At 47.8% G+C, this 15,876-nt stretch overlaps 1 protein-coding gene across 6 annotated transcripts in view; it reads right to left on the minus strand.

Moving 5' to 3' along the window:
- Positions 1 to 15,876, minus strand: part of PRKAG2 (protein kinase AMP-activated non-catalytic subunit gamma 2) — a 751,594-nt gene that overhangs the window by 521,184 nt on the left and 214,534 nt on the right. For all 6 annotated transcript variants that reach the window (XM_029588430.1, XM_029588428.1, XM_029588429.1 and 3 more), the window contains one exon: positions 14,766 to 14,837. In XM_029588430.1, the coding sequence (XP_029444290.1) occupies positions 14,766 to 14,837 (72 nt within the window). Of the gene's footprint in view, positions 1 to 14,765; positions 14,838 to 15,876 lie in introns of those variants that run through there.

The following is a 15,876-nucleotide window of genomic DNA, read 5'->3' on the forward strand; positions in this document are numbered from 1 at the left end:
GACAGTTCCCATGACAGCATGGCTAATTCAGCCCTGCTATCAACGGGAAAACTGGTTTATTTTCACCCTCTGCCTGAGTTCCCAAGAACCCATGGATCCAGTACTTCTATCCATAAGAAAGTAGGAGCCTTTTACCTTGAGAAACCCATTGACCTTGAAGGAGTGGCTTCACATTCATTCTGGAAAGAGGAGAAGTTTGACTTCAAAGAGAATCAGTGGTACCCATCAGGTGTTAACCACTATGCTATCGCTGGGATAGTGAAGGGAGTAGTGGAGAGGCACTAGTTTGTACTACGAAGGCAGGAGTAAATTCTTTTCATCTGGACAGAGGTATGCCTTATGGGGCTTTGATGTACTTAAACTGAACTGGATTTGAGAAGCCTGAATCCAAAGATTTGGGAGGGAGCTTCTAAACTACATTTACAACTGGTAATGATCAGGAATGAAAGAAATGCATTAAGTGCCTGAGGATCTGTAAATAATCATTTTCACTATTCCACCATCATGTCAGTAAAGTAAGTTGGAAACCATAATCAGCTTCCAGTATGATTATTACTGCCATATGCAAAGACTATTTTAGCAATGCTCAGGGCATTAGAAAAGTCTCTCCCAACAGGAATCTTGCAACTCAGATAGGGACTTAAGAACTATATAGGAAGTGTAGATAGCTTAATCCCTTGGAATTGAGGGTAGCCCGTGGACTCCTTAGTGAGCATCTCCAGCTCAGGGGTTATCCCAAGACACTGCTTGGGATATCCCTCATTGTATTGCAGGTAGGGAACCACAGCTTTTTCCCCTGACCTCTTCCAGGCAAGGGGGGAAGGGGGGGGGGTTGAATCCTCCCAGAGGCAGGCATAGAGATTCTCCACAAAAACTAAAGCTTTTAAACAAATGCTTACACCATTGAGAAAACCCCTTCAAGATTGGATGGGTATGGATGTGCCTCTTCTCCTCTCCCAGGTATCAGGCTGTGGGGCCTAAATTTGGAGATTGGGGGAACTCCAAAAACTGCACAGTAACTCAGAACTCCCAAATGAAAACTATCATTTCTTTTTTTCACAAGATCTGAACCAAAATGCCACACTGATTTCCTGCTCTGCCTGCTTTTATACAGGCTGGGCTGACCAATCCAGCAGTCTTACTGGAGGTGCCGGTGAAGGATGGTCCGCCCCCTCCTGTTTCTAAATCCTAACTCAGGGCTTGAGCTAGGGTCATATCTAGTGAAGACCTAGTAAATCTCTACATGTAGTTGAGGATCCTTCTAGATTTGCTTTGGGAGGAAACTTTTATCCACTCTTTCTGCCAACTGCTTAGAGAGGAGTGAGGAACAGAAGTTTTGTAAGTTGGTGCATCTCCAACTGAGGGACTCATTGCCCACGACGCAGAAAACCAATGAGAGAAGGAGGAGAAAATGTCCGTTTGGAATTGTTGTGCTCCGCGGCCGTGGCGCCCCACGACCGCGTCCCCCTACTTGACTCTCAGCACCATGAAAGCCCCAGGGGAGGGCTCCGACTCGGGCCTGTGCTGCCCGCTGCAGGGGAAGCCGTCCTGCTTCCCCCAGCGGCTTCTCTCCTCCACCGGGGAGATCCAAGATGGCCGCCGCCATGGGATCCAAGATGGCCGCCGTCAACTCATTTGCATTTAAAGGGACCTGGTCTCTTTAACTAGACTCACCTGCTTCCAATGATCCAGAGCAGAGAAAGTATATAGGGAGGCTTCCTCTGCTCATTCCTTGACTTGGCAACGTCTCTTGCGAGTGTTGTTTGAGTCTGCTTGCCTCGGTGAGTTCCTGCTGCTTGCTCCTGTTACGTCTTGGTGTTCCTGGTTCCTGACTTCGGATTGGCTTACGGTGATTCTCTGGTTCTTGACTTCGGATCGGCTTACGGTGATTCTCTGGTTCCTGTCTTCGGATTGGCAAGCGGCGATTCTCTGGTGCACGACTTCGGACTGGTGAGCGACGACCCTTTGGCACTCGACCTAGGACTCCCCCAAGACTTCGTCTCCAAGGGCCCACCTAAGTCCCAGTGGCCTGGGTCCCTACGGGCTCCTCCTGGGGGGACTGCAGGCTTCCAGGGCGAAGCTCCAGTTGGCCTTTGCACCGTTGCTCTGACCTCCCTAGGTCCACCTAAGTCCCAGCGGTCGGGTCCCTACGGGCTCCTCCCGGGGGGACCGCAGACCACCAGTGGTGAAGACTCAGCGCCTCATCTTGTCTCTTCGTTGCCTCCGTATTCGCCTCAGCCTCCAATGCCAAGGGTCAGCTGGTCCCGCCTCCTGTTCTGCCTTGCCACCCGACAAGAGAGCCTACGGACCTTCCCAAAGGTCCGTAGGCTCCTCTTGTCGGCCAAGGGTCCACAAGCCGGAGCATAACAGATTGCCAAGTCCATGGACCCGGCAGAGGCTTCCGCCCGCCAAGCCATTCCGGGAATGGCCCAGCGCCTGCTGGACCAGCAGAAAACCCTGGACGCCCTGGTCTCCTCAGTGCAGAGCCTGAACCAGCGTTTTGACGCATTGGCGCCTATGAACCTTACGCTGCCTTCTCCACCGATGGCTTCTGCGGGTCGGCCGGTAGTTCGCATACCAGCACCGCCACGGTTCTCCGGGGAACCTCGGGCCTGCAGGGGTTTTATGAACCAGTGCAATATGCACTTCCGCCTGCAGGCCACTCTCTTCCCAGATGACGCCACCAAGACAACCTTTATCCTGGCTCTGCTAGGAGGAAAGGCCCTAGAATGGGCTTCCCCCCTGTGGGAACGGGACAATCCCGTTCTAAGGAACCTCGGGGAGTTTTGGGAGTTGTTCCAAATAAACTTCGGGCATCCTGCTCAAGAAGTTTCAGCAGGGCCGAGACTACTGCAGTTGCGTCAAGGCTTGAGGACATTGGCGGAATACGCCATCGACTTTCGGGCCCTCTCCTCGGAGTTCGCCTGGGACTCAGACTGCCTCCACACCATTTTCTACCAGGGGCTGAGCCCCCGAATTAAGGATGAGCTTGCGGGACGTGAGATACCGAGGTCCTTGAATGCCTTGATCGATTTGGCTGGTCGCATAGACCGACGCCACCAGGAGCGTCGCCAAGAGGCCCAGACAACATCCAAGGCTGCAACTCCATCCAGACGTCCTCGACATTCGCCCTCACCCAAGGATAGGTTAGAGAACCCCCAGCCGCCACCCGACGAACCCATGGAGTTGGGTCATGGGAAAGTCTCTCCACAAGAGCATCAACGGCGAATGAGGAAGGGGCTCTGTTTCTATTGCGGTGCAGCGGGTCATCGGATTGCTGCCTGCCCGACCCGTGCGGAAAACTCTCGGGCCTAGGACCTGAAGGAGGTCTCTTCCTGGGCCGTACCACTCCTGCACCTCCACTAACCCTGCCAGTGGCATTAACTGTGGCGGATGGAGAGTTCCACACGCTGGCCTTGGTGGATTCCGGTGCCAGCGGGAATTTTATCATGAAAGGCCTGGTTGAACATTTAAAGATTTCTCAAGTTCCGCTGTCTCGTCCCTTGGTCATCTCCTCCATCCAAGGGAAGCCTCTCCCGGAACGGGTGACGCACGCCACTATTCCTGTCCAGCTGAGGGCCGGGGTTCTGCATCAGGAACAGGTGTCATTTTATGTCCTGGAGTACTCTATCCATCCCATTGTCCTAGGACTCCCGTGGCTCCAGGAGCACGAGCCCCAGTTCGATTGGAAGACCTTGCAGCTGGCTCGTTGGGGGCCGAATTGCCGCGGCAATTGCCTCCAAACTATGGCTCCAGGGCCCTGCCCGATCGCCGCCATCAATCTCCCAGGTCTGCCAGCTCCATATGCCTCATACACAGATGTGTTTTCTAAGCAGAAGGCGGAAGTACTTCCACCTCATCGTCCGTTCGATTGTGCCATAAATCTCCTCCCTGGCACTGAGCCTCCTCGAGGACGCACCTACGCCCTCTCTCCTGCAGAGACGCAGGCTATGAATGAATATATTAGAGAGAACCTGGAGAGGGGCTTCATTCGGAAGTCAAAGTCCCCCCGCAGGGGGCCTGAATGCCATAACGATCAAAGACCGTTATCCCCTGCCTCTCATCTCTGAGCTATTCGACCGGCTACAAGGTGCGAGGGTCTTCTCCAAACTGGATCTCCGAGGGGCCTACAACCTTATTCGTATTAGGGAAGGCGACGAATGGAAGACGGCCTTCAATACCCGTGACGGCCACTATGAGTACTTGGTGATGCCATACGGGCTCCGTAATGCCCCCGCAGTATTTCAGAATACTATGAACGAGATACTCTGCGACCTCCTGTACCAATGCATGGTAGTTTATTTGGACGATATCCTGATTTTTTCCGATACCTTGGCCGCTCACCAGCAGCACGTTGTTCAAGTGTTACAACGCCTCAGAGAACATAAGCTGTATGCAAAGCTCAAAAAGTGCCAGTTTGAGCAGGAGTCTCTTCCCTTCCTGGGATATATAGTCTCCAGTCAGGGATTCCGCATGGATCCACAAAAGCTAAGTGCTATTCGGGAATGGCCACAGCCGTCCGGGCTCAAGGCACTCCAAAGATTTCTAGGCTTTGCCAACTATTACCGCTCTTTCATTCCTCACTATGCGTCAATTGTTGCCCCGATGACAGCTCTGACCCGGAAAGGCGCGGACCCCAAAAAATGGCCTCCAGCAGCAGAAGCCGCCTTTCGTCATCTCAAGGAGGAATTCACGCATCAACCATGCCTTCGGCACCCGGATCCGCAAAGACCCTTCTTTATAGAGGTGGACGCATCCTCAGAGGGAGTAGGGGCCGTCCTGAGTCAGGCCTCCGAGGGCCATAAGCTACATCCGTGTGCCTTCCTCTCCCGCCAGTTCTCGCCTGCCGAGTGGAATTATGCCATCGGCGACAAGGAACTCTTGGCCATCAAGGTGGCCTTGGAAAAATGGCGCCCATGGCTGGAAGGGGCACCGCACCAGTTTACGTTCTTCACGGACCATAAGAACTTAGAATACTTGCACCGGGCGCAACGGCTCAACCCTTGACAAGCCCGGTGGGCCCTGTTCTTCACCCATTTTAATTTCATTCTCCGGTACCGACCGGCTGGGAAGAACATCAAGGCTGATGCTCTACCTCGAGTATTTGATTCGACAGAAGGTTCTGAGGAACCTCAGTACATTATTGAGCCATCCCGCATCCTCCTGTCGGCTCCTCAATCATTCCGCCTGGGAAAACTCTGGTTCCGCCACGCTTACGGAAACAAGTGCTGGCATGGGCTCACGATTCCCGCTGCTCCGGCCACCCAGGGCAATCCCGCACATTGCAGACTCTGCGCCGATATTACTGGTGGCCAAAGGTAAATAAGGATGTCCGGGCCTATGTGGAGTCCTGCCAGACCTGTGCCCGCCACAAGAGAATCTTCGGGTCCACCCCAGGCTTACTTCAACCATTACCCGCGCCTTCTGAACCGTGGAGCTACGTGGCGACGGACTTCGTGGTGGACTTGCCACTATCCAGTGGCAACACGGTAATTTGGGTGGTAGTCAATCGTTTTAGCAAGATGGCGCACTTCGTACCCTTGCCAGGATTGCCATCAGCACCCCAGCTGGCCCAACTGTTCGTCCAGCACATCTTCAGGCTTCACGGCCTACCTAAAGGCATCTTGTCTGATTGAGGGCCTCAATTTACGGCCAAATTCTGGAGGGCTCTCTGCCAGAAGTTCGACGTCACGCTAGATTATACATCCGGCTACCATCCACAAACTAACGGTCTCGCAGAGAGAACCAACCAGACCTTGAAGTAATTCCTTCGGTTATATGTGAACGAAAAACAGGATGACTGGGCTAGTCTGCTACCATGGGCCGAATTCGCTCTGAATTCCCACGTCTCCGTGGCTACAGGGTCCTCCCCGTTTCAGATTGTTTATGGGAGACAGCCACGACCGCCTATGCCTGTCCCTACTACGGTACCGTCTCCCGCAGCCCAGCTCTCGGCTGAAGAACTGCACCAGCTATGGATATCCACGCAGCGCGCCCTGGTCAAGGCCGGCCAGGCAGCTAAGAAGTACGCGGATCAGCGTAGAAGACCGTACCCGCCTCTCCGCCCAGGCCAAAAGGTTTGGCTAAGTACACAATTTATCCGCTTGAAGCTGCCATCTTCACGACTGGCTCCGCGATTCATCGGGCCATTCCCCATCATCCGGCAGGTGGGTGCAGTCTCTTACCAGCTTCGTCTCCCTCCGTCTCTTAAGATACATAATACCTTTCATGTCTCTCTCCTGAAACCTCTGGTATTGTCATGGCCCTCCAGCACGCCTCCTACTCCCCAACCCGTCGCCTCCGAAGATGACCTCACCTATCAGGTCCGGGAGGTACTAGATGTGAGGAAGCATCGAAAGAAGTGGGAATACCTGTTAGAGTGGGAGGGCTTCGGCCCCGAGGAGAACTCCTGGGAGCCTCTGGCTAACATCCTGGAACGGAGTCTATTGGACCAGTTCCACTGAGACCACCCGTCCAAACCCAGGCCTCCAGGGAGACGCCCTAAAGAGGGGGGTACTGTTGTGCTCCGTGGCCGTGGCGCCCCATGACCACGTCCCCCTACCTGATTCTCAGCGCCATGAAAGCCCCAGGGGAGGGCTCCGACTCGGGCCCATGCTGCCCGCTGCAGGGGAAGCCGTCTTGCTTCCCCCAGCGGCGTCTCTCCTCCACCGGGGAGATCCAAGATGGCCGCCGCCATGGGATCCAAGATGGCCACCGTCAACTCATTTGCATTTAAAGGGACCTGGTCCCTTTAACTAGACTCACCTGCTTCCAATGATCCAGAGCAGAGGAAGTATATAGGGAGGCTTCCTCTGCTCATTCCTTGACTTGGCAACGTCTCTTGCGAGTGTTGTTTGAGTCTGCTTGCCTCGGTGAGTTCCTGCTGCTTGCTCCTGTTACGTCTTGGTGTTCCTGGTTCCTGACTTCGGATTGGCTTACGGTGATTCTCTGGTTCTTGACTTCGGATCGGCTTATGGTGATTCTCTGGTTCCTGACTTCGGATTGGCAAGCGGCGATTCTCTGGTGTACGACTTCGGACTGGTGAGCGATGACCCTTTGGCACTCGACCTAGGACTCCCCCAAGACTTCGTCTCCAAGGGCCCACCTAAGTCCCAGCGGCCCGGGTCTCTACGGGCTCCTCCTGGGGGGACTGCGGGCTTCCAGGGCGAAGCTCCAGTTGGCCTTTGCACCGTTGCTCTGACCTCCCTAGGTCCACCTAAGTCCCAGCGGTCGGGTCCCTACGGGCTCCTCCCGGGGGGACCACAGACCACCAGTGGTGAAGACTCAGCGCCTCATTTTGTCTCTTCGTTGCCTCCATATTCGCCTCAGCCTCCAGTGCCAAGGGTCAGCTGGTCCCGCTTTGCCACCCGACAAGAGAGCCTACGGACCTTCCAAAAGGTATACCATCTTCTTGTCGGCCAAGGGTCCACAAGCCGGAGCATAACAGGAATTCCACATTTGAAAATGTGAAGGAGAAAAGAGAGGAGTGTTTAACCACAAGAAAGACCAATTAAGTATACAGAGGAGAAGTAAAGGAGAGAAACAGAGGAAGGAACTAAAGAGAAGGATCCAACCTGAGCTACAGCATTATTCAGGTAGCACTTATGAGAAACTCTTGATTGGATGACAGTCCCTAAATTCCAGCTGGAATAGCTGTTGGAAGCTCTAAATTTCAGAAAGGAATAAGAAGGACCCCTGTAAAAGAAAGGAGGGACCACACAGTTGTTGATTCAAGTATTTATTTCTGGATTGTGGATTTATCAAAGAAAAAAAGTTTGTTTGCTTGTTTTGTTTATTTTTTTTATCTATTTGGATTTATTACCCACCCGAAACGTGTATTTTGTGTCCGATTCATTTTATTGCACAAATGCTTCAGTAAAGATTTAATGCTGGGACACGAATCAAGTGTCCTTCTGATTCTTTTAAATGCACTTGTGATTGACACACTTTTCACCTTGGGCCGTGGAAGAGATCCTTCCTCCCCCCAAGGGGCTTGAAGGGAGTGGATTGTGGCTGGACATGTGACTTGTGAATCTTAAACTATTCCCTGTGTATAGGGTTACACAAGTTTAAAACTTATGATTCGTAGCATTAAACATCAAAGCTTCAATCTTAGCTGTGATGATTGGTGCAACTGCTCGCATGTTTCAGGCCTGTGCTAATTCAACCATTTGTCTGTATGCAGCCACCATGTGCCTAATACCGTATATGCTCTTCATTCAAGTCTCTTGCAAAGACCTTATACATTCATATTTAAAGGAAAGCACTGACAGATTTTGTTACCCCTGAAGCAGGAGCACTGCTCCAAAATAACCACTGTTGGGTGTTGGCCTGGGTGAATCTTCCCCTTTCTTCTTCTTTGTTGTGTGTTGATTTAAATAGACTGTTTTGTGAAATAAAATTATAGGTCAGGGATCCCCAAACTATGGTCCGAGGGCCACATGTGGCCCTTGGCTGCATTTCATCTGGCCCCTCACAGCAACAGCAGAAGGTAGTTGGATCCGGTCCACATAAGAACATAAGAACAAAAGAACATGCCATACTGGGTCAGACCAAGGGTCCATCAAGCCCAGCATCCTGTTTCCAACAGTGGCCAATCCAGGCCATAAGAACCTTGCAAGTACCCAAAAACTAAGTATATTCCATGTTACCATTGCTAATGGCAGTGGCTATTCTCTAAGTGAACTTAATAGCAGGTAATGGACTTCTCCTCCAAGAACTTATCCAATCCTTTTTTAAACACAGCTATACTAACTGCACTAACCACATCCTCTGGCAAACAAATTCCAGAGTTTAATTGTGCGTTGAGTAAAAAAGAACTTTCTCAGATTAGTTTTAAATGTGCCCCATGCTAACTTCATGGAGTGCCCCCTAGTCTTTCTATTATCTGAAAGAGTAAATAACCGATTCACATCTACCCGTTCTAGACCTCTCATAATTTTAAACATCTCTATCATATCCCCCCTCAGCCGTCTCTTCTCCAAGCTAAAAAGTCCTAATCTCTTTAGTCTTTCCTCATAGGGGAGCTATTCCATTCCCCTTATCATTTTGGTAGCCCTTCTCTGTACCTTCTCCATCGCAATTATATCTTTTTTGAGATGCGGCGACCAGAATTGTACACAGTGTTCAAGGTGGGGTCTCACCATGAAGCGATACAGAAGCATTATGACATTTTCCGTTTTATTCACCATTCCCTTTCTAATAATTCCCAACATTTTGTTTGCTTTTTTGACTGCCACAGCCACACTGAACCGACGATTTCAATGTGTTATCCACTATGACGCCTAGATCTCTTTCTTGGGTTGTAGCACCTAATATGGAACCCAACATTGTGTAATTATAGCATGGGTTATTTTTCCCTATATGCATCACCTTGCACTTATCCACATTAAATTTCATCTGCCATTTGGATGCCCAATTTTCCAGTCTCACAAGGTCTTCCTGAAATTTATCACAATTGGTTGTGATTTAACTACTCTGAACAATTTTGTGTCATCTGCAAATTTGATTATCTCACTCGTTGTATTTCTTTCCAGATCATTTATAAATATATTGAAAAGTAAGGGTCCCAATACAGATCCCTGAGGCACTCCACTGTCCACTCCCTTCCACTGAGAAAATTGTCCATTTAATCCTACTCTCTGTTTCCTGTCTTTTAGCCAGTTTGCAATCCACGAAAGGACATCGCCACCTATCCCATGACTTTTTACTTTTCCTAGAAGCCTCTCATGAGGAACTTTGTCAAACGCCTTCTGAAAATCCAAGTATACTACATCTACCGGTTCACCTTTATCCACACGTTTATTAACTCCTTCAAAAAAAGTGAAGCAGATTTGTGAGGCAAGACTTGCCCTGGGTAAAGCCATGCTGACTTTGTTCCATTAAACCATGTCTTTCTATATGTTCTGTGATTTTGATGTTTAGAACACAGCAGCAACAGAAGAGGCTTGATCTGGTCTGCAGTGGCGGTAGTGGGAGAGCATTCCACTGCTACCACCAACTCAACTAATTAAAGTGAGACGAGCCCGTGCAAGTCAGAGAGGCACGGATGTGGCATGCCAGTGCAAGGCCATCACTGACTGGCTGTTTTATGCACTGCTGGTGTTAGTGCTGCTTGTGAAGGCTGAGCCACTTGGGATGAAGACAGGGGAGAGAAGCTGCAGCACAGCCATTAGGAGTTTTCAGCCGCAGCAGAGGACATTACAAGCCACACTGAGGAAGGCAGTGGCAGTACTGAGCTGCGGTACTGAGCTGCGGGTTCTACAGGGAGGCCAGCAAAAGCCAGGCACGGATGGTAATTCTTGGCGCGCCCAACTGTGCTGTGGGGAGGGAACATGGATATTGTCGCGAAAGGATATAGGTCTTGGATGCGCAGAGTGGAGAAATCCTCACTATTAACCCAGACATCAAAGCTGAGTGCTTCTAACTGGATCCAAGAGGGATCCAACTCCAGAGGGAGTTGGTTTGCTCGTACCAGTAATCTGGCATATTGCAAGAAAGGGGAGAAAGAGTTGGGGAAAGGAATGAGAAAAGGGAAGGAAGTGGAAAGGGATCCAGAGTGCATGGGGGGATGTGAGTGAGAAAGAGGGGGTGTACCGCACACCCATACTAACACCCCATCTCACCGTCCATCCAGTTATAAGCAGCTTCATGCGGTTTGCCAAATACAACTGTTTTTAAACTCTGGCAGAACTGCCATAAATCTTTATCCAACCGAATGTCCGATACTTCAATCCACTTGACAGCTTTTGATGTCTCTGTTACTGCTGAATAACTGCATCACTTTTCTGTCTCTTCTGACTAAAGAAAAACTCTAAAAGTTCCTTTCTCTTCACTATCCTGGGAAAGAACTCTCTCCGTGCACCTTCCATCGTTTTCCCTGCAGAAATGACTTTGATTATTACCCTCCTAGACTGTAAACTCTTTGGAGTAAGAATTTCTTGTATCTGAATACTTATCACTATTCTCCAGCCCTGCATACATCCAGTCGTGCTATAATTGAAATAATGCCAATTGGAGGTAGTGCAATATGTAAAGCTTAAAGCCTACCTGTTAAAAAACATTGAAATCCATATTCTGCTGTACTCTGGCTAAGCAAGTTAGAAAGATAAACATATCTGGCTAACTTGGCTGGGATATTTAGCAGCTCAGCTGCACTTCTGAATATGCCCAGTTATCTAACAGTTAGCCGGCTACCTTTAGACCTGCTCTATAAAAGGTCTAATTTCTCTGGCTAACTTAGCCAAATGCAGTAAGTAGCTCTGCCCTGGAAAGCCCTAATCTTGCTATTTTATCCAGATAAATAGTTATCCGTCTTAGTAGTGGGTGCTGAATGCAGTCAAATAATTAAACAGCGCCACTTAACTGGATAAGTCCGAACTTATCTGGCTAAGTGGCACTGAATAGGGACCACCATGTAAAGAAAAGTCACTCAAGTAGAAAACATCACTTCAGTATGACTTGCCATTCCTGCAACAGGAAGAGTCTGCAGCTTACCTCTGAAGAAAATGCCCAGTGAGCTATCACAGCCACTATGGGAGGTCCACCACACAAAGGATGGCCAATTCTGGATCTCAAGTCACAAATAGGCCTGGTTTGCAGGATACCCATAATGAATATGCATGAGATATGTGTTTGCATACAATGGAGGCAGTGCATGCAAATCTATCTTATGCATATTCATTATAGGTATCCTGAAAACTAGGCCTATTTATGACTCTTGAGAACCGGAGTTGGCCACCCCTTCTGTTTTGATCCAATTAAAAAAATGCTCACATGGCCATACACAAACTATTTACTAAGAGAAAGCTACACAAACCTTACTGATCAGTTCATATAGCTCACATCAATAAGTTACAGTGTGTGCCACGACTGAGTTCTAAATCCATATAAGAATGTAAGATTTGCCATACTGGGTTGGATCAAAGGGCCATCGAGCCCAGTATCCTGTTTCCAACAGTGGCCAATTCAGGTCACAAGTATCGCTCAGGATCTCAGAAGGTTGATAGTTTCCAATGCTGCTTATCCCAGGGTAAGCAATGGGTTTTACTAAATCCACCTTAATAATGATTTATGTTCTTTTCCTACTGAAACTTGTCCAAACCTTTTTTAAACCCAGCTACACTAACAACTTTTACCACATCCTCTGCCAACAAATTCCAGAGGTTTGTGAGCCCTCTCTCATAACACAGTTTTCATAAAAAGTAGTACTGTGATGAGATCTTGTCAATATTTCAAAAAAAGGAGTTATCATCTTGTGTTTTACTTAAGCAATAGCCCCCACCTCACCTCTGTCACCAGTGATGAAAGCTAGATATCTTAGGGTGAAGCTGAGGACATCCAGCCAAGTCAAAGGCATACGCTCCTCTCTACCCATGGGACTAACCTTCTTAGAAAATAAAATGCCACCACATCACAAGAAAGATATAGCAGAATTAGAAACAGAGAAGGATGACCAAGATGATAAAGGGGATGGAACAATTCCCCTATGAGGAAAGGCCAAAGAGATTAGGACTCTTCAGCTTGGAGAAGAAACAGCTGAGAGGAGATGTGATAGAGGTCTATAAAATAATGAGTGGAATGGAACGAATAAATGTTAATCGGTTGTTTACTCTTTCAAAAAGAACAAAGACCAGGGGAGACACAATGACGTTACCAGGTAATACATTTAAAACTAATAAGAGAAAATATTTTTTTACTCAACACATAATTAAGCTCTGAAATTCCAGGTGATCTCTGGTCTTTTCATTGTCTCATGTTCTTATCCCATGCTCCTAAGTTTACCCCCTCCCTCCCCCCCTCCCAAGAACTTCATACTAAATGGTGAAACACTAGAGTGTTTGATATGCATAATAGTGAAAATCCAACAAAATAAGCATGCATTCTCTCAGCATTAACACGATGCTGAGAAAAAAATAATCTGTATTGCACAATAATTTACAGGCATAATTCGATTGATAAAATACAAGAGAATTTTAACAATTTCTGATTGCAGGTTTTTAACTCGTGGGTGCTAATTCAGTTCATTTTTTCCCTTTCCTTAAGGGATGGCTGGTCAGTGAGTGAATCTGATACAAATGGACAGACACATTCTGAGAATAAACAAGCTTCAAGAGGCCGGGCAGAGGCGTCTCCCCAGAGGAAGTCTTGGGCAGCTGGACGGAGATGCTGCTCATCTCCACAGTCCCTTGCTGAATCATACAGTGCAAAGGATCTCTCTGCCCGGGGGAATGACTTCTGTGTCCCAGAGAAGGTTTTCTTTTTTTTTGCTAGAACCATTGTCGGGGCCTCAGCTGTACAAATACTAATCTGAGCCGCTGCAGTATTTGCACAGATACAGAACTCATGCCCTTTGGGTCCCCCAGCAGCACATCAGCTTTATTAGGATTTGACATATGATCCTGTTTCTAGCCTACGGAGATGTACTGCGATGGGACATCCGTGATCCTAAAGCTCCAAGATAAATCCATGCTGGAAGAAAAGGATTCAAGGAAGAGGGATTTCAGAAATCTATGAACTGTAAAATGGAATACTGACGTGGAGCCCACTACGCTCAGCACAGGTCATTAAAACTGGTGTACGCTCACATTGTGCCTGTGGAGCAGTGTGCTAATACTCTGCCTGTATATAAGCCAACAGCTGGAACCACAGCTGCTGGAACTGTCTACAGTCTATTCAGATCTCCACTAACCAATCAGAGCTGCCACAGAAAGAACATGTTCACCCTTCCTTTTGAGTGCTTTCATCCATGGTCCATTACACACCATTTGCTTGACTATACTTTAAGGAATTCCAAGACCATCAGGAATTGACCCCCTGAACAAACGGTTACATAAATCCCCTCCAAACTGAGCGAGACCAGTGATTGCAGCAACAGGGGGGGGCCACACACCAGAGCTCCTTCTGGAGCCCTGCACTCATGGGCGGTAAATCTGACCTCTAGCAATCACTATTGGACAATGGGACTCCCTGCCCCCAGAGACTATGAATGATGCTTCTGCAGCTTCCCCAGCCTAGGGATCAAATCTGGGTCTTTTGCTTGTCCAGAGTTATTCCTAATGGGTTGTGAGTTCTCAAGACAAGAATTTTAACATCCTTCCACTTACACTAACAAGGGAAACAGGTCAGGAAGCTGATGTTACTCTATCACTGACCTCTTACAGCACGTTCATGTACTTCAACAGATCTGAACTTCAGCCCTCGTGGTCTGGTTTTCAGGCTATCCACAATGAGCCTATGAGCTAGAGAATTGCCAATATTTGATTTAAAAAAACACATTACCCTGAAAACCAATACAAAACAAATGTCAGCACCACATGCCACATTCTTCAGCAGCGGTGCCTAAATAGCAAATAGTCCGCAACCGACCAAAATGGGTGCACACAGTAAAAAGTCATCAAAAGGAAGCAAAAGCAAAAGACTTCGGGACTGACTGCATTCCGACTACCTGTAAATAAAGCTGGCAGCCAGCAGATTTTCACTAAGACTTCCCAAAAGAATGCCTTGGCTAGAACTCTGCCTTTGCCTATGTTTGGTTTCCACTGCACACCAGCCCTGACTATAGGACGCGAGGACCCAAGCTAAAAACCATCAGTGTACTTAAAGCCAGCAGAAATGGAGGATGGGCAATCGCAGTCCATCCTGAATGCTGCTATCCTGGAGGATATGCTGCTATCCTGGAGGATAGCAGCATTTACCAGCAATCGAGCAGAACAAAGCTCAGCAGGGTCATTTTCTCCCCATGTGAAGTTTCCTCATTTTCTTACCTTCTGGAAGGCATTTTTGTCAGAGCTCTCCAAGTCTCCATCCAAGAATGGCATAGCAAAGGAGCTGAGATCCTAGTGAGAGAAAAAAAAGGAGAAAACAGCTTTTATCAACCTGGAGGCTTTTGTCAATGTTTATGTACAATTTTATGACTGTTTTATTTTTTGTGCTAGCACAGATAAACTTGGTGAGGGTTTTTTCCCCTTTGTTTTGGATAACTGTACATTGCCTTGAGACTTTGGGATGGGGTGATTTATAAATGGAAGAAATAAATACACGTTTCAAGAACCGTGACTAACTCGTGGATTGTGAGGTCTACAGCAGTAACACAACACATAAGATTAGCTACCAAAGCACTTTGGAAACACAAACTTTTCAAGTTTTAATCTATCCTGCCCGAACCGAGCTCATTATGACTTTTTGTGTGTAAGTTATTGCCCTTCTCGGGCCTTTTATTCTATTTACTTCCAAGCTGTAAAGCCTCCAAGTTTATAGTCCTTGTTTAATGTAACTTTTTGCTCTCCTTCTGATTATAATTTACTGTTCCGTTTTTGTTACAAGTTCTCTATCCCCCGTTCGATGTAAACCGATCTGATATGGTATTTAACCATGAAGTTCGGTATAGAAAAATGCTAAATAAATAAATAAAATAAATAAGTAGTTCGAGGTTCTTTCACTAAGCTAAAGGCCACCGTCTTTTCTAAAGCTATGCTAAAGGCCATTTCGTCCTTTTCTAGAAAGACAACTTTCACGATCAATGGTTCAGTCAATAATAGTGTCATCTCGACTACTGTAACAGCCTATACGTGGGCCTCTCTTAGATTCACGTGCAGACAGCAAAAATATACTGCAGCCAGGTTCATTTTTGGTTGTTCAAGATGAATAGTGGCAGCTCCTCCGTTACATTCCCTTCACTGGCTACCTATTAATTTACCCTTGTATATGTTAGGATTCTGTGCCTGGTCTTTCAGTGTTTGAGAGATAAAGGCCCAGGGTACTTGGGAGAGAAACTTGAATGGTACACTCCCTCGCATTAAGATTTAGCAGGGGTGCACTCTTGCAAATTCAAAACGTAAAAAGATGTTATTTATTTATTTATTTCGGTTTTTATAT

Source organism: Rhinatrema bivittatum, chromosome 2, assembly GCF_901001135.1.
Source record: "Rhinatrema bivittatum chromosome 2, aRhiBiv1.1, whole genome shotgun sequence".
Classification (NCBI taxonomy): Eukaryota; Metazoa; Chordata; class Amphibia; order Gymnophiona; family Rhinatrematidae; genus Rhinatrema; species Rhinatrema bivittatum.